At 37.4% G+C, this 25,439-nt stretch overlaps 1 protein-coding gene across 1 annotated transcript in view; it reads right to left on the minus strand.

Annotated features, from left to right (window-relative positions):
• Positions 1-25,439, minus strand: part of PLXDC2 (plexin domain containing 2) — a 416,197-nt gene that overhangs the window by 82,426 nt on the left and 308,332 nt on the right. Inside the window, exons 8-9 of the mRNA XM_021064961.2 lie at positions 16,746-16,841; positions 16,482-16,563 (exon numbers count right to left, since the gene is read on the minus strand). Of these exons, the coding sequence (XP_020920620.2) occupies positions 16,482-16,563; positions 16,746-16,841 (178 nt within the window). The remainder of the gene's footprint in view (positions 1-16,481; positions 16,564-16,745; positions 16,842-25,439) is intronic.

Genomic DNA, 25,439 nt, shown 5'->3' on the forward strand with positions numbered 1-25,439 from the left:
TAGAGCACCCATCTTGAGAACAGAACATTTACTATCTGATAAAAGTTATACAATTAGAGGTGAATACAAAGCCTTCGGTTTACGAAAGGCTATTAGCATTTAAAGTCAAACTTGTTATCCCAACTTTCTTCACTGACTGAGCTTAAATATGGCTTTGGCAATGTGGCCAGAATCTGGCTGAAAACACATTTTAACAATTCGGCTCCTTATGTATGAAAGACTTGCAACTTCTCAGTAACACCAAGACTCTTCAACAAAGTGAGGCTGAGGTATGGTAACTGAAGGCAGATGATTATAATTAGATAGTACATATTGTTTCTTCCAATCATATATACATGAAGGAGATAGTTTTTATTTTAGAAAAGGAAGATTACATTTAATTGGTAATTATTTCTAAGGGCAAAATTTATCACTTTTGCAGCTTTTAGAATGTATGTATAAAGTGAGTATTCCATTTAAAAACACAATGCTCTTTTTTCCTAAAATGTGCAAATTGCACAACTTTTGGAGTCCTGGGTCTGGGCAGCATTCTAGCACATCCTGAAGAATTTGGGAGCAAAGCACTTGGGTCACAGTCAACTCCTTTTCTGAATCCAGGCACTAAGAGCAATGGAGGTTCTAGACTTGAATTAATAATTAATTTGATGAAGAATTGTCAACAGTGCCACTGGGGCACTGCCAGAAAAGCAAACAAACCAAAAACAACATTGTCTTATTTACTATAAGTATCACGTGGAGAAGAAAAAGAAGGAAGTGGAGGTTACTGATGTCATTCGGGCATGAAGTAGCTGACATGTGTTCAATAACTAGCAGTTACATCATTCTCACCCCATTCTAGCAGTATTCCTTACAATTATCCCATTTGACTAGGGCAAAAACTTGCTTAGTGGCAAGAGCATGAGCTTTAGAATGGCATACCTAAAACTGGGCTCAAGTCTTGACCCTGCCATTGATGGATTGTGATTCATCTTCAAGTTATTATCAGAGATTACTGGGTGAGACCTATGCTGAGTTATTATTGGTCATTCAGTTTCTGTAAAAATGGAGATTGTAAAATCTACCTTCACTGGGTCTGCTTAGGCTTAAATAAGATAGTATAGATGAAGTGCCCTTCTGGTGTTTGACATAGCGAGTGCTCAGTGAATGTTCTTTTATGCTTTCTTACTGTCCACAATACCTGCTGCAGCTTGAAAAGTGCTTACTGGAAAAAAAAAAAAAAAAAAAAAAAAGGCATTGTGACCTGATCTATAACTGAAAATCCGTAAAATATCATCCAAGTCCTGGCCCAGCTTCTTCAACCACAAAAGTTAGGGTTATAAAACAAAGAGGAGATATATTTTCTTTTTGATGAATGAATTCTTCCAGAATGTAAAAGCTCCTTGCCCAGCACTCACCTTTGCTATCTTGGTAGAACAGAAGTCAGAGTTGAGTCCTCAATGAAAGAAAGAAGGGGGGAAAAAAATAAAAAAGATTCCTCTCTGTGGCTGTGAGCCATTGAAGCCAACACCCAGTTATAAATAAAGCTCCTGGACATTTCAGGATTCCAATTTTTGACACCCTTTCTTAAAATTTCTTGACTTCATACCAAATGTTATACTCAAATGGCACTTTCAAATGCACCGAAGTAGGCAGAAAGAGCAGTGACTTTTACTTTGCTGTTGGCTTGGGAAAAAGAACATAAAGTCTTTCGGTTTAGGTGTGCCATGCCTCTGCAAAATGCCATCCTTTCGCTGGTAAATTTTTATTCCGTGATGCTCAGCTTAACAGCTCCTGATCTTGCAGAGCTGTCTGTCTTCCTCAGCAACATTGACGATGCATGAGCCAACCCACCTCTGTTCTGCCAAGATAGCAGAGCTGGAGTTGGGGAAGGAACCAGAAATCCCTTCTATGAGACCATTATCTCATCAAAGAAAGCTCTACTAATTTTTTTTTTTTTTTTTTTTTTTTTTTTACTATAAAAAGTTTCAGAATTTTACTTGGCATGCTAAGATTTACAGAGAAACTGATAAAGACGGCGGTACTTCTAGTTTCCCAGAGAACCACAGCATGAACTTTTCTTTACGGCCCTTTACCATTTAGGAGAGGAACTATAAGGAAAGCTTGACATTCATCATCACTGCTCCAGAAAGAGTAACCAATAAACTGTCCCAGACAAATCCATCCCACCTCTCTCCCATTGCTTAAAAGATAAAAGGGTTTCTAATCACAGTGCATGTGGGTCCTTGTAAACGATCTGTGGAAGGAGTGGGTGAATTAGGAAGATGAGTATTTTTAACTAGGAAAACCTGCATTAATCTTGGATTTTCAAGCTCTGTCCAGAGTTCAGGGTTTAGTTTTGCAGAGGGCTTCATTGACTGCTATGGTGGAGGAAGAGGAGGAGCTGGGAGGGTGGGGCTATGAACCCCTCACCAGATCTAATTTTATCTGATTTGTATTTGAAGTTTCACATTTCACAAACGTTTCTCCCAGTTAAGTAGAAGTTTGAAAACCATTTTACTAAATCATCTGTATACCTTATTCCATTAATTAATCTAGGCTCGTTATCATTATATTTTACAATGTAATTAAATCTTTCAGACAAGTACTATGAGCTCATTTAAAATGTGACAATATATCATGGACAGGGCACTCCAAGAAGAGAAGCAGCTTTTTCTCTCTGTATGTCCCTAAAAGATGTAGTTTGAGGTATTATAATGCCATATAATAGTAACTGAGTAGCCTTTTTTTTTTTTTTTTTTTCTTTTTTTTCTTTTTTCTGCTTTCCAGGGCTGTACCCGTGGCACATGGAAGTTCCCAGGCTAGGGGGTCGAGTCAGAGCTACAGCTGCCAGGCTACACCATAGCCACAGTAATGCCAGAATCGAGCTGCATCTGAAACCTACACCATAGCTTGCAGCAATGCTAGATCCCTGACCCACTGAGGGAGGCCTGGGATCGAACCCGTGTCCTCATGGATACTGGTTGGGTTCATTTCCATTGCGCCACAATGGGCACTGCCTGAGTGTGTCTTAAGACTAGCAGAACACAGTCTTTTAAAAAATATCTGTTTGGAGTTCCCGTCGTGGCGCAGTGGTTAACGAATCCGACTAGGAACCATGAGGTTGCGGGTTCGGTCCCTGCCCTTGCTCAGTGGGTTAACGATCCGGCGTTGCCGTGAGCTGTGGTGTAGGTTGCAGACGTGGCTCGGATCCCGCGTTGCTGTGGCTCTGGCGTAGGCCGGTGGCTACAGCTCCGATTCGACCCCTAGCTTGGGAACCTCCATATGCCGCGGGAGCGGCCCAAAGAAATAGCAACAACAACAACAACAAAAGACAAAAAGACAAAAGACAAAAAAAAAAAAAAAAAATCTGTTTAATGAATTTCGATAGTGCACTTCTATATCCTTTAAGAGATATTATATTTGTGGGTTAACTGAGAATATCTCTTAAACACGTGTGGTAGTTCATATTTGTTCACATTAATCATTCAAACTTGAAAACAGTCAGTGCTCTATTTCATCAATGCATTTTGATCAAGGAACATTATATTTATTCATGTATATTTTAAGTCATAGCAAACTCTTCTCTATCTTCTAAAGTTTTAAGAGTGCCTATTCCAAGGAAAAGGAAATTGATTTTGATGGAAACACTTCCAAGATTTCCAGAATTTGCTGTAATGTTATAAGATGATTCCCTCATTATTTTCAAACTTTATGTTTAAGAATGTTGAAACCTATCTACCTATTTACATCTGAGTTCAATTTGCCTTGAAGTCTAGATTGCAATATCAATGCTTAAAGCATAATATGTATAATTTAGAGTGGTTTTTAGTATACATAAAGCTTTGTTTTTACATTTTTATTATTCTGTCTTCATTACAAATCTATGAGCTCACCTGGAAGAGTCTGTTTTTAAGACTGTACCAGATTCAGGTCCTTGTTAGATGACTAACAATGCATTAGTAAATTCTTTCCATTTTAAGGAATGACTCTGATCATAAAAGAATGTTCTGCTTCCTTATTTCCTTGCTTTACTCCACATCAGATTTGTCAGGCATATAAAACACCAAATTACTAAATGCTAATTCTATTAGAGGTTTCTGCAGCTCGTGTGTACAAATGTTCTATGTCTTATTAAAGGCAGCAAAAAGAAGGATTTTAAGAACTTGGGTGTGAAGCAATTTTCTGCTTCATGAAATACAGTTAGTGTCACCTTATGTTAACAGAAGCATTCTTGGATATATAGTTTTTTTCTTTCAGATTTGCTTTTAATGAAACTGATTTAGTATTCCAGAGCACCCTTTAACCCAGATAGAAAAAATATTTATAGCAAAAGCTATATAAGCATGTATAGAATAGCTATCTAGACCTGAATCTTCATGATAATAGCTCAGAAGACCCATCAATTCTACAGTTGCAAAATCATTTTTTCACTAATCAGTTTTAAACACTATTTTATTAATGTGGCCTGATCCCTCATTGCTGTCTGCTATTTCCTTAGGTGACAATCATTAGAATCACTTCATTTATCCCAGGGTCACTGTCTACTTCACTACATCCCTCCAAACCAGACAGTCAACATTTTCTTCCAAAATAACTTATTGTGAGTAATTATTTCCTTTTCTTCTTATTAATCAACATGTTTGTGATAAGTCTTCCATCTATCTGGCAAACACTTCCTGGGAAGAGCCCAATAATGACTACTTCAGGCTCATGGGTCTTGGGGTCTCTGTCGCAGAAATTCCTTTCTGGAGAACAAGTGAGCTAATCTACAAGTGCAGTTACAACTTAGGCCATACCTAGGATTTCCAGAATGATGTTAGGTAAGGTGACCACATAATTTAAAGGGTGAACCACTACACTTTGAGAGAGAAAGGAACAGGCCTATCGGAGCAATAGGCCTCAAGCCTGCCCGTCCTGAGAAAACTGGGCGTATGGCAGTTAGGGGAGGAATCTAATTCTCATCCTTCCCATTTTTCGTTACAAATTCTGTGCTCAACTTTGGTAAGTCTTTTCAGTCCAGTTTTCTAGTATATTTATCTCCTACCATGTTTACTTTATTTTAGACAATCTGGGTTTATGCCTGCATACAAAAATTTAAGTCTCTGAAGTATTTTATGCCCCTTCCTCGGAAATGTAGCATCAAGAATTATTCTCTTTTTTCAGATTGAGTTCCTGCGTCCGTTTTGACTCCATCTTCTGATATGTAAGTAGAAACTTGACACACACACGAAAGCGATACAGGACTAACTCTCCTATTTGAAATAAACTCTTCATATTCCATTTTTTGCTGCATGCAATCTTAATAACTGATTACTGACAACTTTTTTCCCCTAAGAATTCTGTGTGCTATTTTTTTACTTTCTCCAATTCACAGATGTATTTTTTTTATGTGGACTCTTGCCAATAATCATAATCAGTAATAATAATCAATATTCAATTATAATATTCAATAATAATAATAATCAATAAAAATAATAATCTTGCCAATTATGCACTTGGCACAAATATACCCTCAATTATTATCAAAGGAAAATTTCTATGTATATTTTACAACAAACCATTCAGATAAGTGTTGAATGGAGCTTCGTATAAATAGGCTAATAAAACCCCTTTAAGTAGGGAAGGGAAGGGCTTCTTCCGCTCTCCTGATGGATACCTGCTTTGGATTGGTTGTCCAGCATGTGACCTTTCTTAGCAAGGCCACATATGCTAAATGAAGGCATAAAACCCTAATGCAGAAATTTCACCCCTACTGTTTATCTTTCCCTCCATCTCTCCAATCACTCACCCTTCAAAAATTTTTAAGTCCTGGCTCCACCTGTTACTAGTTTCATGACTTTGGCTAAGCTTCTCAACCTTCCGAATTCTCATTTACTTAATCTATGAAACGGGGATTTTAACACTTACTTCTTAATGTGATTGCAAGGATTGAATGAGATAACAGAATCAGAAGTCCTTGGTGGGAAGTAAAGGCTTTCCTGTGATGCCTGGCACATGGTAAGTAGAGAATAAAAGGTAGGTACTATAATTATGTTAAGCATCTCCAAAGGTAAGACATTCTTATTCTTAAATAAAGCCCTTTGTCCTTTCTTACAAAGCTCCTGCAATTTAGCAGCAACAGCTGAGGAAATCTGGGCAAGGAGAAAATGAACTGGTGTGCTAGCAGAGTGCAGAGGAGAGGGAGATTAATTCTGATCAGGGCAGAGGTCAATACAGAGGTCTTCCCTGGTGGTCGAAAGACATTGCTTTAGGAATACAAAGTCTATGTGTTTTTAGGAGAACCTATCATTAGAAATTGTTGCAGACAAGGTCATGATGCACGTAGAGAATATTCCCCCCCCACACACCCCCGCTATGAATTGTCACTGAAGGGAAAATTTTAGAGCTGAGGTCAAAGAGCAAGTGGCTCTCTAGGAAGGAGAGAAAAAATGAGTATCACTAATCCAGAATCAGCCCATCCATTTTATAATATTTCAGCAAAGGACAATTTGAATGCTAATCTTTGTTCAACCAATAAATCATTCTCATCCTGAAATATCTTCGTTTCCCCTAATAATGTACCAGCTCGGCCAGACTGCCCTACAATCAGGTAGAAAGATAGATCTGTAGAATAACACTATTTAGATGTTCTTAGAGCTAAAGAAAGAACAGGATTTTTACACGCTTTGCCGAATTACTGGATTTCCTGAACTTTTCCATGAATGACAGAATTCCTACCATAAAATTTCCCTTAGTTCTAAGACAATATCAGTTGTTTCATTACATGACTGTTAATCCAGGGTTCACCTACTTACTACCTGATAGTCCTGTCAATTGGTTTTTAACAGAAGCCTACAGTGAACTTTGGTTTTTGCTTTTAAATTTTTATTTCCTTGTCCTTTAAGGATCATATTTTTTCCCCATAATAATTTAGCACCTACTGTTTTTAAATTTAGAATTCAATTTCATTTGAGGACAATTAACTTTTAATTATTTCCTGGGGAACTCATTATTGCATTAGTACAAGCCAGCTAAGGGAATGGAATACGTAATTTAGCACTAAAATACTCCATTTTTAGACACTCCATATAAGTTTGTTGGATTGCATTTGTTGAATTTTAGTTTTCTAAATTATAACCAAATAAAAAGCAACCACCACAGTTGGTTAACACATAAGCAAAACTTTAAAATCACTTGGATAATCTTGAAAAAGCAGCTATAAACAGATGTGATGCTAAATAATTCTACAGATTTTATCTCTAGTTTGCCAAATGGCACTCAGATAGAATGCAAACACAGCCTTTACTGACTGGAAAATCAAAGCTGACTTTAAAGTTGCCTTGATATTTCAGGTGGGACTTGGTTACCAGGAGACTTGGCTCAAGCACCTGTTGCTATAGAGTTTGGAAAAAAAGAAAGCTGGTTTCCTTTCTGTACTCACGGCCATCCAGAGAGGTTGGCAGATGGCCAGCGGTAAAAAGAAGATAGAGATCAAGGTGCAAAATAGATGATAGAGAGGTAAACAGATATAGATATAGATAGATAAACAGAGTATAGTTCAATACCATTTTTTTTTCAAAAAAAAAAATTGGAAAGAATCGCATGCATTTTATTTCCCAAAGTTTAAATCTAATGCCATCTCTCCATGGGAAAGACGTGGAGTCCATACATTCAGCATTAATACTTTTCTGCTCCTGAAAGTCTAAAGAACTTTAGTATTTTCTGAAAGAGTATCCACATTTTCCTAATAGACCTTAAGATATATTTCCTTGCTTTGACAAATATAGATTTGTTTGTTTATTGATTGATTCAGTGTACATAATAGGTACATATGGTGAAAAATCAAACTCTACAAGAGGAAATCTCATGAAATGATATTCTCTCTTTATGCCAATTTACAATTCATGGCAGTTTCCCCAAAGGTGAACCCTGTTACTATTACCTTCTGTATCTTTTCAAAATTACTCTCTATATCAGAACATACTTCAGGATGCTTTTGTTTAATGGATAAAATAACATCACACCTCATTACACTATTATAATTAATTCACATAAAAAAAATCACACATTTGTTAAAGCTGGGTTTGGGATGCTCCAGAGGAAGGAAAAGTAGACTTTAATTCTGTATTAGGAAAAGACAATTTTTCAAATGCCACATTTCAGGACAGAGCCAACTAGGATTCTTTACTTAAATTTGAAAGGATTGTAATGGGCCTTGCTCTAAAATAAATTCAAAATTCAATTCACCACTTAAAAGCACTGCACATCAAAAATAATTATCTTGGCTGTATGGTATTTCTAGAAGCACTTTACTTCCATTAGAACAGTGAATTTCTACTTTGGTGGCAGTGATTTGATAAAAATTCAGAAATCAAAGATATTTCAGCAATTTAACTAGCTAACAATGTTCCAAAATAATCTGATTTATTTACTATATATGCTCTATTTAACCAAAAATTTCTTGATTTCTTTTATTGTGAACTATTTCATTAATTCCTGATAGATTTTTTTGTGTTTGTTTGTTTTGTTTTGCTTTTTTTTTTTTCCCAAACGTTGGCATGTAGACGTTCTGAGGCTGGGGATCAAACCTACTCCATAGCAGTGACCTGAGCCACTGCAGTGACAAGGCCAGATCCTTAACCTGCTGCACCACAAGGGAACGCCTCCTGATAGATTTTAACAGCACTATCTTCAGAACTTTTTTTCTGTAGTATTTCCGTATTCCAAATTAGCAGTAAGTGTTCCCACATGATTCTGTCATAAGTGCTGCAGGCCTACAGGACCCTTAGCCCATACGTGCAAGACCAGCACGGTGCCTGTCTTGGATTATCCCGGGATCCAGTGAAGAGGTTTGTTAAAAAGTTAAATCCCTGGGCTCCACTCTGGACCTACTGACTATGAATCCCTTGGAGGGTTTCAGAGATATCTGCATTTTAATAAGCTCCTGGGGCAATTCTTAATTGTACTAATATTTGACAACTACTGAACTTTTGGCAACTCAGATTTAAAGAACATAAGAAGCAAATATAGCTTGATGACATATGGATTTCACATTTTAGCATATTCACAGTCCAAGAGCTTTTACTGACCTGTCCAAGATTAGTCAGTTAATTGTTGGCTGTGCCATGAGGCGTTTAGACATCCAGTCAAATCCACCTCAGACAACAAAGCATGGCCTCCTCACTAGTTTCAAGTTTGGGGAATTGTGATTCCTTTTGAATAACTCAGGAATGCTTCTTCAGGTCTGGGCTCCCCCTGAACCTTGGCTGGCTAGCACTCCCTGACACAGAAAGCCAATAAACTTAATACGAATACACTAAAGAGAAAGAATCTCATTTAGTCTAGACTTGAGCTAGTGTGGTTACCAGTTTCAGATCTATGGGCAATTGATCCATTGTTGCTGAGTGTATATAATTAAATGGTTTCCCCAATGCCTTCAATCAGAAATGACAGCAACTGTCTTCCTATCATCACTAGGCAGAGTGACAATAAAGCATTCCAATTAATTTTTCTTCATTAAATAATTTTGTTGGATATGATAATCCAGCAAGGACATACTTTCTATCAAAGACAAGTGTAGATTTTGTTCAAGTTATGAATAGCTTCATTTTTTGTACTTAAACCTGACATTCAATTTATATACTGAAAACTAACACTTTTGGCAATAAAAATTTTACTAATCAGTAATTTTGATAAGCAGATGGAGGTGATTTCAACTTGAAAGAAAGTCAGCCTATTGGAACATAGATCAATAAGTTTATTTAAAATTCTTAAAGCTTGGTGAGTTCTAAATCTCTATCTGAAATTAGGTGCATTTCTAAGCAGAACTTTATTTTACTCCCATCCACTGAAATAAGCTCAAGGTTATTTCAGTGGACCAGGACTCCTAGATTTCCCAAATGGCCTCTATCTTATTATTAGGTCTGGACTTCACACCTTATCATCAAAGCTAATGGGTTACCTTATGTGAAAGACTCATATAAGTGTATAATTTACAAGTATCTTCAAATATGAATGCATCAGACTGTAATGTCAAAAGTATTAGTGGCTCTGCCCAGGATATAAAGGGTGCATTTAAACAAATGCAATTATATTCACTGCATCTAATGACTTGTCTTAATTTTACAAATTTCAGACTTGACCACATATTCCAAGAGTATATGGTTCGTCACCCAGCAATTGTAGGTTCCTGATCCTCACTTTTCAATCTTAACATCTTGGACTAAATTAAGCCTTATAGTTAAATCAGACCAACTTCACATGGCTTTATATGGTCCTCTAAAGATGAGGTGGGTCTCATTACAGGGCTTGGCAGTGAGGCTGGATGAGGAGGTAAAAACCATACCCAGTCAAACTATGGTTGGAATTCCCTTAGTACAGCTCTTTCGGGAGCCTGACGTTCTGTCCTTTAATAAAACCAGTTCTTCCTCCAATGTCAGAATGGACTGTGGGGTAGGGGGTTTTGGTGGTGAAGTTGTTGGCTTGCATTTGGGGCCACATGATATGAAAAAAACCACACTGTTTCTTTAAATACTAGGGTCGTAGTCCATGCTGAAAGTGTGCCCACATTAAGGGTTCAAAACACAAGACCAAAGGAGAAAGACAGTCAAGTTGCCCTGATGCTGATATTTGGAAGCCTAAGATGACCGATGGAGAAGTGTGGGCTCGGCTGCACTATTTAACTTTGTTCGCTCCACCTCTCCTTTCCCCCCCCAAACTTAGGCGGTTTCATTTCTGTGAGCTAAACGAGAATATGGTAATATAAGTACATTCCCTTTGCAAAAATTAGCTGTGACTTTATATCCTTAATTAATTTAGGGTGATAATACATTTCATAGTGTTCATGAGTCAGTATTTCTGACTTTATGCATTTTCAAAACTTCTGAAATATATCACATGTGATGCTTTCTTTCTATTTCTTTGGTTACTGCAAAGAAATCCAGTCCATTCAGTGGAAAATAACAGGCAGTGCCAGAGGATGCCCAGGGAATGCAGTAGAAATAACAGGTAAAAAATGGGGAGCAGTTGTTCAGAAACATCTCTCTCATCTCATATTTTTTCTCAAGTAAATATACTATAGTACCACTCTGCAGAGACATATCTTTATCTTTAGTAGAGGTCTGCCCATTCTATGTATTCTTTTGATGAAGAATCGTGCCGTGTATTTATTCCAAAATTTTTACCAGTACCCGTCTTAACACTTCGATTGGAAGGAAGTAAACATATGGTGGAAAATTCTTTTAGAGTGAGGCACCAAGAGACTAACTTCCCAGTGTTCCACACGGTAAAGGAGAAATGACATTTCAAGCTAGAGATCAGCTCAATTCTTTCTATAGGTGTTTGGTTGACACTGACAAAGGCAGTGCATAGTAAGCGTCAAAGGGAGCAATTAGAATTCTCAAGGAAGTGGACATTTCTGGTCTCAGTTATCACGTAGCTCAGCCCAGCCTATATGCGCTGTAATCCTATGTGAGGTCAGCATGGACATAGTGAACAGTACCACTCATTCTCCTGGCTGTCACTGCTCACTCTCATTTCCCTACCGACAAATACCATGCTCAGGCTCTAAGGTATCTTTTCTGAGGTATTCTCTGTCTACACAAACATACATGTATACAAATATTTTAAAATAATTTTATGTAATGGAAAATAGCATCAGACTTCATTATACCATGCAATAGGCTGGTCCCTGGGATCTGTTCTATTTTCTTTCTTTTTTCTTTTCTTTTTTTGTCTCTTTAGGGCTGCCCCAGCGGCATGTGGAGGTTTCCAGGCTAGGGGTTGAATCAGAGCTACAGCTGCCAGCCCACACCACAGCCACAGCAACGTGGGATCTGAGCTGTGTCTACAACCTGCACCACAGTTCAGGGCAACGTTGGATCCTTAACCAACTGAGTGAAGCCAGGGATCAAACCTGTGTCCTCATGGATGCTAGTGAGATTCGTTTCGGCTGAGCCACGACGGGAACTCCTTCTCTTCTGTTTGCAATTTACAGTCTCTCCACATCTGATCTCATTTAGTTCACTGAATTTAAACACTATATGGTAATAACCCTCCAATCTGGACTTCTGGCAATAAACTTTTTCTGGAACCTCCAGCTTAAATATCTCCACCTACTCAGCATTTCCACTTGGAAATCTGATAGGATCTCAAACTGAACTTGTCCCCACACAAATCATTTCTTTGCACCCTAGTTTCTAGTTCTTATGTCATCTTAGCTCTCAAAAAGCAAGTGGCAGTAGCCACCAAATTGCTCCAAAAAAAATTTAGGAGGTATTATTCCCTTTTCCTTCACTTCTAATCCATTACTAAGTAATCTGTCTCCCTTGGAAATGCTCTTCCTTTCACTTGGGTATAGCTGGCTCTCGTCACTCAAATCTAAGTTGGTCACTTTTCCCAAGAAACCCTTCCTGGCCACTCAGTCCAGAGCAACTACTGGCTCTTCCAAACCCAGCAGATCAATCATCCACTGACTTCTTTGTTTAATTAGCAATTCATTTACTTTCCAGCTTAATGCACTAAACTCTAAGCTCTGGGAGAACTTTGGCTCTGATTGATGCCTGGTTATTGTTCTAACGACCTCAGTGCTTAGACAAGTGCTTGCTGTTCAGATAGACGGAGAAAGCATTCAAATTTTTTTAAGTAATGGAATGAGTGAATGAACATTTTAAGAGCCGAAATACATTTTCAGTTAAAAGAATAAACACTTGGAGAGTGATAGCTGATGAAACCAAGGTCTCTTCAAAATGACAAGGTTGCTTAACGTGAAATCAACAAGAAAACTCCTGTTATTCGTATTGATTTTGCTCTTTTTCCCTTTCACTGTTTTGTTTACTTCTTTTGCCATGGCACTCACCACTACTAACTTTAATAACTGAAAATCTGCTTGCTTACGACCTATGTCCCATATTAAATATGCAAGATCTATGAGGGAAATGATTTTTTCACTTTCTTTCGCCAGTGAATTCACAGTCTAGGATAGTAATTTGAACAAAGAGACACTTAAAAATTTCTGTTGAATGAGTGAACAGAGAAAAGGTGTAGGTGAAAGTGGTTGATTCAAGTTCTCTCTGTTTTCAGTGAAGAAACATAAGCACGTTTACCTAGAAGCAGTGGCTACCTGTTCTAAGAAAACATTTTTGATCATGGATTCATTACATGTTCCTATAGCTCAAATTCCTTTAGACCTTGAATAAGCCATTACAAACATTCTGCCATGGTTTTAGCTCCCTGAAAAAGGGGAATTAAAGGAAATAAACAAGCCAATTAAAATTATCTTATCTTTCTAGAGGAAGCCCAACTTGAGAATTCAATCATTGCCACCAACTGATTATCATTCGGGGATAAGAAGCACAAAGGAGAAGGTGAGAAGAATGGAAGAAAACAATCTGAGAGGCAATTTTTGTGGTTCTTAGGATGGGATGTCTTTTGTTTTATTGGATTTGTTAATAAAAGCTATAAAGTCTTGGGAAATGCTTCTGGGCAGCAAAAGCAAAGTTTTGACGCTCATAAGTCTAAGGAGAAATTCATAAAATGCAGTGGGGAAATTAAGTTGAACAAAAGTGTAATGGGCCATAGTTAAACCAATTATTTAAGCAGGTTTTGTTATGTATATAATTGGGTTGCTGAAGAAATAAAAATAGGAGTTCCCATCGTGGCACAGTGGTTAACGAATCCGACTAGGAACCACAAGGTCGCGGGTTTGATCCCTGCCCTTGCTCAGTGGGTTAACGATCCGGTGTTGCCGTGAACTGTGGGGTATGTTGCAGACACGGCTCGGATCCCGCGTTGCTGTGGCTCTGGCGTAGGCCGGTGGCTACGGCTTCGATTCGACCCCTAGCCTGGGAACCTCCATATGCCGCGGGAGCGGCCCAAGAAATAGCAAAAAGACAAAAAAAAAAAAAAAAAAAAAAAGAAATAAAAATAACCCAAAATTTTCAACCTGTGTTTGGTATGCAATAAAATACCAAATGGTAACATGAGGAAAACGCATAGTTTTTACAAAAAGAGTGTTTTTGATAAATTCCTTCCTCATTCATATGCATCACCACCATTCTTTTCTCTGTTAATCTTTAAAAAAAAAATTATGCTTCTAGTAATGTACTCAGGTTTTAGGCTTTGCTTGATTCTCTTCTGCATTCTCTTTACGCCAATTTCAAAACCACTTAATGTTCTTGCAGTCCATTGTAGAATATTTATTTTTCAGTCGTATGCCTACCACTTTTCAGGAAGCCGTGAAGATGAATGCTTAGGGCACCTGCAGCCTGCCAGCTCTGTGGTGCGAAGCAGAATAGTGAGGCAACAAAACAGCAGGCCGGAGCTACACAGCTCGAGTTTCAATTCCAAACTTATCACTTCAGAGCTCTGAGATCCTGCAAAAATAATTCAGCCGCAGTTTTGTAGTGGAAGAAAGCCGCAGTTTCTTCCACTACAAAAATGTTGTATGAGTTAAATAGATTGGAAAATTCCTTAGAACACTGGCAGAGAAATCTCTCAATAAAGTGGGAGTATTAATAGTGTAGAGCAGTTTGCAACTTGCAGTTGTGTTTTAATTGTCAAAATGGCTTGTTTGGGACTTAAGACATATGTCTTCACCAAAAAAATATTTAAAAAAAATAATGAAATGGTTAGTGGAAGGTGGCTTTCTAGAGTATTTTCCCAAACCTTCATTTATAAGAACATTATTTCAGTGGAGCCATGTCCTAAGAGTACCCTTGCCGGGGTGGCCAACTCGTCTTGGCTTTCCCTCAACTTTCCTGGTTTCAGCCCTGAAAGTTCCCTCGTCCCGGGAAACCTTTCATTCCCACACACATCTAATCAGGATTCCTTCATTTGGAACCTAACCATCACTCATTCACTCATTCATTTTTCTGCAGTATCAGGCCCATGCTTAGGCTGTGGAGGTGTAGGATAATTCACCTTTAATAAACCCAGAGCCTAGCAGAAGAGGCAGACAAGTGACAAATGTATAGAAGCCCTGACCTAAATGCTCACAGTGGAGGTGGTGCAGGATGCTGGGAACCACAAGGGTTGGGTACCTCACACAGACTCATGGTTTAGGGAGAGTTTTCAGAGATGACGACAAAACTGGCATTAGGTATGCATCCCCAACCAGGACCTTCTACTTAATTATTTTGGGCAATTTTTTGTGTCTAAGCTCAATATTACTTAAATATACATATTGAAATGCCATCTCTTTAGATTCACTTTGGTCATTATCAAAGCAGATTTTGACTAAGTTCTGATATGCATTCAATTTGTATGACACGTCAATAATATGTGAATATAAATGATCACAAACCCTTGAACTCATAGCAGTTCTTCCCACTCTGGAGATACTGCCATGTTAAAATCTACTTTTAGGAATGCTAATCGCCTACTTGCTTTTTCATTTTTTGGAATTTGTTGCACAAAGGAAATTATTGGAACAGCATGTTAAATTTAAAACAAAATAGCAGTTATAGTAAATATTGCTCTATCTCCAGTACTGGAGCGGTTGTCCCAAAGTTAGCAGATTTCATGCTTCCCAAAGCTTGTTATCAAGGGATTGGCATTCTCTTCTCCATACTTCAATAGCTTCAAAAGTATCCCTGAATATGCCTCTATCATTACAGCAAATGCTGCACCAAGATGATAAGACACAGGCTTCGTATAATACACAGAAAGCCCTAGTGCAACATGCTCCAACCTGAAGCTTCGGTTCTTCTGGAGGAAGAAGCAGATTTATCATGGACTCTGAAAACAGAAGAGACCTATTCCCAGACACTCTCTAAGCACCATGGAGGCAGGGACCCGGTCTACATTGCTCACCGCTGCTTTCCCAGCGCCGGAGACGCAACTGATGCACAGCGTGGTTGAGTAAATAAAACACATGGAAACATCTTCACTGTATTTCCAACAAATGGTCATTCAGTCTCTGACAAGCCCTACGAACTAAAAAATCCTCTTTGCCGTTCATGTAAATCAGTAAACCTCTTTGACACCAGCAAGGGATGCCGATTAAGTTTCAAAGTCAGTTATTGACAACACAGGCCGAAACCACAGGTTCTATTTACGTGGAGGCCAGTTGTTGTCACTGTATTCCTCAGCCGCGGACCAGACCTCTAACCTGGGATGGTGACCTAGGAGACATTTATAGGAATTTGCTAAGAATGTACATGTGACCCTTGTTATTATGAAGCCATGTCATAACATGATTTCTAAAGAATATGGACCAAGAGCATCAATTTATAGATTCACCAATCACAAGCATCATCTATCTTAAGCCTCATAGCACTTGTAAATGGATGTCAGATAATTATCTTATGGGCTACAAAGGTTCTTGGTCATTTTGAGCAATCAAAGGAAAAAATACTACATTTCCTACTTCTGAGCATTATTGTCATTTTGGTATTTTTTACGCATATACTTTTGTTCCTGTATGCTTAGTTGACACAAAATTCAGTTGATTTAAAATTCAGTAGAAGAGTAGAAGCAACAAGCCTTTGCAAAATTTTTACATTTTTTGCATTATTCTCTTTTACCTTTGAAGTTTACTACACCAGCTGCAGTTGAAGCCAATCTGAGAGGATACACAGGGGCCACAACCATTAAACTGGAGACAGGCTAGGAAACAGGAGAGAATGGAGGGGTTAAGACTAATTGGCATCATGGAGAGAGGGGAAAAAAAAAGATTACCAAAAAAATGAAAATCACCCCCACACATCCCCTCACAGACATAGGATCAAGAGATCCATGCATAGACAGATGAGATCTTGCATATCACTGTTTACACCTAGCTAACTTACTAGGCAATGGGGTCATCTCCACAGCTGAAATATTGGTGATTTTTGACATTTGTAGTTCTACTCGGTGGTATTCATAAATTGTTCTTCTTCGAACATCTGTAAAGACAATAACAGGAAAAAAAATCAACTTTCAACATCTATACACTTATAAAAAATTACATTTTAATAACAAATGTAGATTATATGGCTTTAATGTGGTGGGATTTTAAAATAAAGATTTAAAATAATCAATACCTGAAAAAGATCGATTATAAAAACCTGAACCTCATATGCCCATGTACCCAGAAATCTTTTCAGCCAAGGAAGTTGAAAACGTTGATTAGAGGCTCAGGTTTCTCACTTCCTTAGCAGGGCTCAAACCCATTGCCACTCAGAGTATACTTAAGACATTTTCTTGGTAGAGTCACAGACTTTGAAAGATTTTGACGTATGAAATTAAGAAGGTAAGATGATCCCATTTCTTCGAAGCTGTGACTAAAGTGAGTTATTTAGGAATGGGTAGCAAAAATTTTTCGGTCTAAATAAAGCTAATTTAGCTAGAATAAGAGTCCAATTGTTTTAAAGGTTTGGAATAAGTTCCTTTACTAAATTTAAAGATAGAACTTAAATCACTAAAGTCAATATTTCTATTTATTAAATATATAGTATCATAACCAAAGAAGGTTAATAATTAGCATTTATATGGCACGCAGGAATGTATAATGATTTATCAACAAATCCAGCGCTGCCCTTGAGAAATATGTTAGACTTTGACAGGAGCTTTAATAAATAAAAATCAGATAAATATAAGCAAATGTATTTAATAATAAAAAAGATTATTGATGAAATATATTTAAAATCTCCTTTTAACAAAACACCTGATCCTTATACTAATGAGCATGCCTGAGTTTGGTAAATGGAAATGAAAAACTAATGTTACCGGTTTACTTAGCTTTTGGAATGCTTATAAGGATAGGAATGCATTTCCTGAACACTATCATATCTGTCAGGAATTATTTCAGAAGCTATAAATTATTTTAAAAATATCATAGTATCCAGTCTTGGGAAGTCATATGTCATAGTGGTTAATGATGCATTTGAACAGTCTGGTTCAAATCCCAGAGTTGCTACTTGGTATCTGTGTGACCTTGGGCTCTTTTGTTAGTCTTTCTGTGCTTCACTTTCCTCATCTATAAAACAGAGATAACAGTACATATATCACAGGTTGTTTTGAGAAGTAAAGTGAGATAGTACTTGAAAATTACTTAGAACAATCCCGTTCACATTGTAAGTGTTCAATACCTGTCAGAAATAATTTTTGTCTAATTTCACTATGGCAACTGTAGATCATGCATGGCTATATGCTGCATGTAACAGTTTCATTTCCATAGATCTACACTCAGTGAAATCACAGCAAAGCCCTGAAATCAGGCTTATAGGAATTTGTCTCTGGTCTTATATTAGGGAAGGGTTAAATTTTGATTAAAGTCAATAGATCCAACAATGATCTCTTCTAAGCCGTAAAGATGGGAGCGTGGTGCCCAGAAGCCAGTGAGTGGTCTCTTAGTAACAGAATTCAGGAAACGTAGATGCCTACACATCCAGAGGGAAAGTCAAACATTTACTCACAACCTATGCATATTTCTATTTCTCTCCACTAATATTCTTTCACCCATTTCTGGTTATTCGCCATTTCTGAAATTCTACTCCAGAAGATGAAGGGAGAGGGAGGGGCCCAAAATAAACTCTTTGAGGGCTCGGAATGCTTCTAGAGCTGTTCACTGAATATATCTTCAGGTTTTTCAGTCCAGGAAACACTGCTTAAAGACATTAATCTAACTCTAAAGATGCACGTATAATTTTCAAAGTGTAATTTTTTATCTAGCATCAGAGAAGATGCTATTTTCCTGGTATTTGGAAAGCTTTCTTGAGGTACTGAATCATGTCTTATATTTCATTAACATTTAAGGCATGTGAAAAGATCACTCAGCTTCCGCCTTTGTCTAAACAGGGCACATTCCTAGAGACTGCTTTCCTATGTATTTTGCTCAACGATTAAGTTTCAGAGATAAATAAATAACACGGACTTGCCATGAGATCCCTATGATGAGGGTTTTTGAGTCTCCCTCATAACTATAGTTCAAACAGCATCTGTCATATTAGTGGGTGCTTGAAATATTAGTTTTCTTTTAATTTCATATTATATTTTGAAAAGCTCAAACTATGGACACGACTGTGGGACCTCCGGGAGTTAATTATTGATCATGCAGATGGGGTAGAGGGAAGGAGTGCCCATTTTTGCTATGCTAGTTCTGTGACCTGCTCAGACACCTCTAACTATTGGGAGGAGATGAATTTAACAAAATCAGAATTACTGAGTTTTGTTTGATGAACTGCCAATTAATGACAGCTTCCAAATGGTCATTTCTGTTGTATTTCAGACATATCCTTGTCAAAAACAAGTAATTAGGAATGTATTTACTGGTAGTTCCTGCCAATACTAGAAGCTTTCATTTGGTTCCAGAAGTGTATTTAGCTTATGTCTTCTTTAGAAAGTCAGCCAAAATAATGATGAATCAAACATTCAGTCTTAGTTGTGGTGATACAGTTTCATCTGTTTTATTATTTATATCTTTACAACACCAAGATCAACTATAACACCCATATGGGGCTTTAAAAAAAATTTTTTTTTAATGAAATGAATCTCTGAGCATACTAAAGCACAGAGACTAAAATCCAGTAATCAGAAAGTGAAGGTGATATGATTCAAAAGCGTAACTACTGAATTGCATTTTTTTTTTAGACATTTTGAGCAATATCAGCAGGAGGGACAGAGTGATCATATGGACACATCAGGGATCCTCTCCAATCAGTATCTGGCTGAAATGAAAACAGTTTAGTGAGTAGCCTGTGGCATGATTGGCCATGATCTAGTTTATCTGTCTGTCTTGAAAACTAACATTCACACAGAGAATGTGTGAGTAATTTCCAAAACCGTCTGATTATTATGGTTGTAGAAATATTTTAATGTTTTGTCTGATTTGTCAAGTAAATGATTAGCCAGCATTTCCTTCTTCGGGTATTGGCGATGCTTAATGAATGGCCCCCCATGACTATTTCTTATCTTTTTCTTTTTTCTTTTTTTTTTTGGTCTTTTTGTCTTTTTAGGGCTGCACCTGCGGCATATGGAGGTTCCAGGCTAGGGGTCTAATCAGAGCTACAGCTACCGGCCTACACCACAGCCACAGCAATGCCAGATCTGAGCTGTGTTTGCAACCTACACCACAGCTCAGGGCAATGCTGGATCCTTAACCCACCAAGAAAGGTCAGGGATCGAACCCACAACCTCATGGTTCCCAGTCAGATTTGTTTCCACTGCGCCACGACGGGAACTCCTATTTCTTATTTTCCACCCTAGTTTCAATTGAGTCCAGCACATAGTAGTGTTTACTGAGGGTTCTGGGGGTCCAATCAGAGATGCAGCTGCTGGCCTATACCACAGCCCAGGGATACTAAGCTCCATCTGTGACTTACACCACAGCTCATGGCAACACCAGATCCTTTAAGCCACTGAGCCAAGCCAGGGATCAAACTCACATTCTCATAAATACTAGTTGGATTCTTAACCTGTGGAGCTACAACAGGCACTCCCTGCTGAGTGTTCTTTAATGTAAAGAGAATGCAGTGCACAGCTACGAGATCATTCCCAGCAAAAAGTCTCAGGAAAAAAAAGACTCTTGAGAGAAAAAAGTGCATTATTATAGAAGTTATAAGCGTCTCACACAAAAATGCAATGCATTAACAGAATTAGCTAGTTGGCATTGTGAAATAAAGCAAAGAGAAGATGCATTTACCTTGAACATTTTAAAATCCCATCTATAGTTCTAATTCTATAGTGTAATGACGTAATTCAGCAGTGGATAAGGCAGCAGAAAATCAAGGTGACCATGAAGTGCTAATCTGAACCCCTCAGATTTTCCTCTCATTATTATTTTTTGTTTATAGAAATTCTAAAAAAACCCTCAAATATGTCAAAAATTAATCAGTGATTTCTAATACCCAGAAAGTTCTTAAATGTTTGCTGCTTTTGAAAAAATCAAGGTCAGTCAAATAGGGTACTTTAGAAATGTACGTAGCATAGCAATGAAATATCACCTTGCATAATAGTTTCTATCCTGGAAAAGTTCTATGGGGAAAATGCCATGATTTCAATTTCTTCTTTCTTGTTGAGCCTCAAGTGACCTCGTGTGTTCTTGACAATAGAAGCACATAATGAAGTTGTGCCATAAAGAGAAGCAATTTTATCTTCTGTAAAATGAATATTTTAAAATGTTTTTCATTTTGAGGAGAGATGAGGTACAATGACAAAATTTATTGAAGGATTTGTGGATCGATTCATCCTTTTGAATGAAGAGACCCTAATAACTGAAAATAATAGCTGAGGTTCAGCTGTTCTGAAAGAGCTTTAATTGAGATGTATAAAATATTAAGAAAAAAATAACATCAACTTTCTCCAAGACTATCTGTTTCTTCCGTAGTTTGTCAATGTGTTCTTTTATTTTAGTTGCTAAGTAATTATAATGGAAGTGCCCTGCCACCAAGTACAAAATTATAAACTGTTTTTTGTTTTGTTTTTCCCTTTTTATGTCTGTACCTGTGGCATTGGAAGTTTCCAGGCGAGGGGTTAAATCAGAGCTACGGCTGCAGGCCTACGCCACAGCCACAGCAACGTGGGATCTGAGTCACGTCTTTAGCCTATTCCAGCAACGCCAGATCTTTAACTCACTGGGCAAGGCCAGGGACCCAACCTGCAACCTCACAGACACTATGTTGGGTTCTTAACCGGCTGAGCCACAATGGGAATGTCATGGTTTTTTTTTTTTAAAATGGGAATCAATAAGTGGAATGCTTATATTTGTAAATGTATCATTTAATCATATCTGAAATCCCAAGGCCTTTCAAAAGGCAGATACGAAGTAAAAAGTAGATTTATGTTAATATTATACTTGAAATTTCATGCTTTAAACGTGTGCATATGATTTATTGTCACCCTGTTCAATATAGTAACCATTAGTCATACCTCTCTTAAAATTAAAATTAATTAATTGAATCCAATTAAAAACTCAATTCCCCAGTCTCACTAGCCACATTTCAAGTACATAGCAGTGTCACGTAGCTAGTAAGTCCATACTGGACAATTCAGATTTAGAGCATTGCATTAGCACAAAAAGTTCTATTGGACACTACTCATCTATGCTATTATTTTTTTAAGAATTAAAGTATAAGGCATTTTGCATAATAAAAGCATATCTCTGTTTCTGTTTGTTAATTTTTTTTTAAAGTCTGTGAACATAATTTTGATTGAGTTCTTTGAAAAATTACTGCTTGGCCTGCAGGCTCATAAAGAGACTATCTGTGTGCAGGAAACCATACATATGCACTATTCCTCAAAGAGATCCTCAAAGAAGTTCTGAACTTCTAGGTATTTTTAAAATATATTTGCTCTCCCAATTAGTTCTTGTTTTTATTTTATTTTATTTATTTTTTTGCTTTTTAGAGCTTCACCCATGGCATATGGAAGTTCCCAGGCTAGGGGTCGAATTGGAGTCATAGCTGCCCCCAGGCTCAGCCACAGCCACAGCAACCCCAGATCCGAGCGGAGTCTGCGACCTACACCACAGTTCACAGTAATGTCAGATCCTTAACCCACTGATCGAGGCCAGGGATCGAACCTGCATCTTCATGGATCCTCGTCGGGTTCATTACCTCTGAGCCACGACCACGGAAACTCCCTCAGTTTTATTTTTGAAGCTGCTAATGTTCCTTATTGAACGGTGACTAATAATAACCAACAAAGCAGAGGTGCATTGTAGAACATTGCCAATATATATATATTTTTTTGGCTGTGCCCATGGCATATGGAAGTTCCTGGGACCCGTGGTAGTAGAAGTTCTTGGGTCAGGGATCAAACCGGAGCCACAGCAGCAACCCAATCCACAGCAGTGACATTGTCAGATCTTTAACCCACTGCATAACAAGGGAACTCTTTTTTTTTTTTTTTTTAATGTCAATTAATTTAAAACAGCAAAATGCTGACAAGAAAGGGACTAGGTGTTAAGAAAGAACAATATAATGTACTGCTGGTGGGAAGAATAAAGTGGGATTCAGAAATTGTTGTTATCATAACTTGTAGTAGAACCATTTCAAGTTAGGTCAGCCACTTTCCGGATTAGTTTCTAGTAATCGGATGCCACATGTGTGTGTTAAAGTCACTTTCACATTACTGAAATGACATAGCCTTATGTTTCCAAATAAATGAGCCATAGAGGCATGAGCAGATTTTCTGGGTTTCTTGCTCATTAAGCCCAGAGGAGGAGAAAAGGGTGAGGCATGAAGGGGAAGGTCAGCACCCTGGAGATAAAGACCGAAATTCAAAATGTTAAATTGGAGGAGACAGAAAGGGAACTAGGAAGCACTGTACATGGACTCCATGACACTGCTGCACACTGTGTGCAAGAACCTGGAGGAATGGAGGCTAAGACCGAGAAAGAATTACCTCGTAGAGCTACTTAACAAGACATTATGGAAATTACACATGACCTATATGACGATGTAAGAACTTTCTGGTAATGAAAAGAATATTAGCGCAACAATGAAATATCATGTTCTGCTTATTGAATTTGAGAAATTTAAAAATGATAACAGTGTCTGAGAGCATCTGGGGAAATGGGATATCTAATTTAATGCTGGTAGGGGAGTAAATTGGTACAACCTTTACGGAAAACAATTTGTCAGAGCACATAAAACCCATTAGCATTCAATGGCTACATGTTCATTTTTTATGAATTAGGTATGTGTAAAAATTTAAAAACAAGGATTTTCATCACTGTTTCACTGACTATAGGAAAGGTTAGCCACCTGACACACCAGTGCCAAAGCAGATTACGTAAATTATGAAACAAAGGAATTTGTTGCAGCTCTAAATGACCACATTTAGATAGGTATTTAGCAGTGTGGAAAAATGTGTTGTACATATTATAAAAAAAACAGGTGGCAACATATTTATAGGATAATGCCAATTTTCTTAACTGCGTGTGTGTGTTTCCGTGTATACATTAGAAACAAAAGGCTGGATGCAGATATATGGAAACCCTGATTGTTATCTTTCTGCAGTAGATTTGCAGGCAATTTAATTTTCTTCTTTGTGTTTTCTATTATTTCACAAATTTCTCTGAATTAACATGGACTATACTTAAAACCCCAAGAATGTTTTTACACTTGTATTTCTGTAATGAACAAACAAGGTCATTGTAGGCAGACCTGTTTTGCACATCTGTGGCTGTGAAGATTGAATTGGCTGACCTAGGTTTTTATTCTTGTCTGTTTCTAAAGCTTTACAAAATGTTTTATGATAAACAGAAGGTGATGCAGAGATATACATATACATGGACAGACAGACACAACGACATGTTAAGAAACAAATGACGTCATAGTCAGAGATAATGAGTTTCAGAGAGAGGGCGTCAAGGCGTCCTTTAGTGAAAATCCCCTGTGGCCTCCCTTCCATGGGCACTCGGCCTGGGTGTGGACACTTTGGTCAGCATCATTGTCTTTTTAAAGTAACAATGTGGACGTTGATGAATAAACTATACATATATACTATATACACATATATACTATATACACATATATACTATATACACATATATACTATATACACATATATACTATATACACATATATACTATATATACATATATACTATATATACTATATCTATATGCACAATGCAGTGGTACTTTGTGCTCGGTATCTTAGGAACTAAAGTGGTCATTTTTCATATAAAGTTATAGAAATTAAATAAAATGTTCAAGGTCTCATGACCAGTATTCACATTACAGTATCCCTTATATTTTCTGGACTTTTAACCAGTTTTTATCTTTTATTTTACTTTTTGTATATAAGGGTTAATTTCACTATAGACATTGTTTACTTTTTTGAAGGAGCAAAGGAATTCCTCTTGTAGCCTCCCTTGTAGCCACAGAACTATTTACTGATTTATTAACAATGCCTGGATTTCTTTTGATATTTTAAACTATCAGATCACCTAATCTTTTTTTGAAAGGTAAAGGCTATTTCAATAAACTATGCCTGGAAGTTAAATGGAAATCATTTACTATTTGGAAGACTCTAAAAACTGAAAAGCAATTTTTTTGTTGTTGTTGATGTTATGATAAAAAGGAGGGGAGAAATCTTTATAAAGAACAAAGTCCAAAGTTCTTTCACCAAATCTGATAAGAATGGTATAGTAATTGAGGTCCCACTGGGAAAAGTTATTCTCAAGGTTGTAGCTCACTTTCCCACGTTGCCACGGCTGCATTAGGCAAGGACCTAGGTTCTATAACCCATATAACCAAAATGATTAAAAGAACAGAAAACTGATCTTATGAGAACAAGGTCCTATGTAATAATGCACCTTGGAATACAGAAGAAATGAAGCCACCCATTTACTTAGGTTAATGATCAGTTTTTCCTTAAATTCACTCAGGAGAAGGAAAAGAGGTAACAGAGGTGAAAGATTTAAATTCCCTATGTGGATGACTCCTAATAATGAAAGTTGTTCTAAATAAGGGAACAGAATCTTGAAAAGGACTTAAACATTTGTCTAAATTCTGATTGTACAAACAAGTAACATGTTGATCTCCGGGAATCATC

The sequence above is a fragment of the Sus scrofa genome, chromosome 10 (genome assembly GCF_054392235.1).
Source record: "Sus scrofa isolate SSC_HxYL_T2T_F1_AM1 chromosome 10, Sscrofa_HxYL_maternal_Yorkshire_Landrace_v2.0, whole genome shotgun sequence".
NCBI lineage: Eukaryota > Metazoa > Chordata > Mammalia > Artiodactyla > Suidae > Sus > Sus scrofa.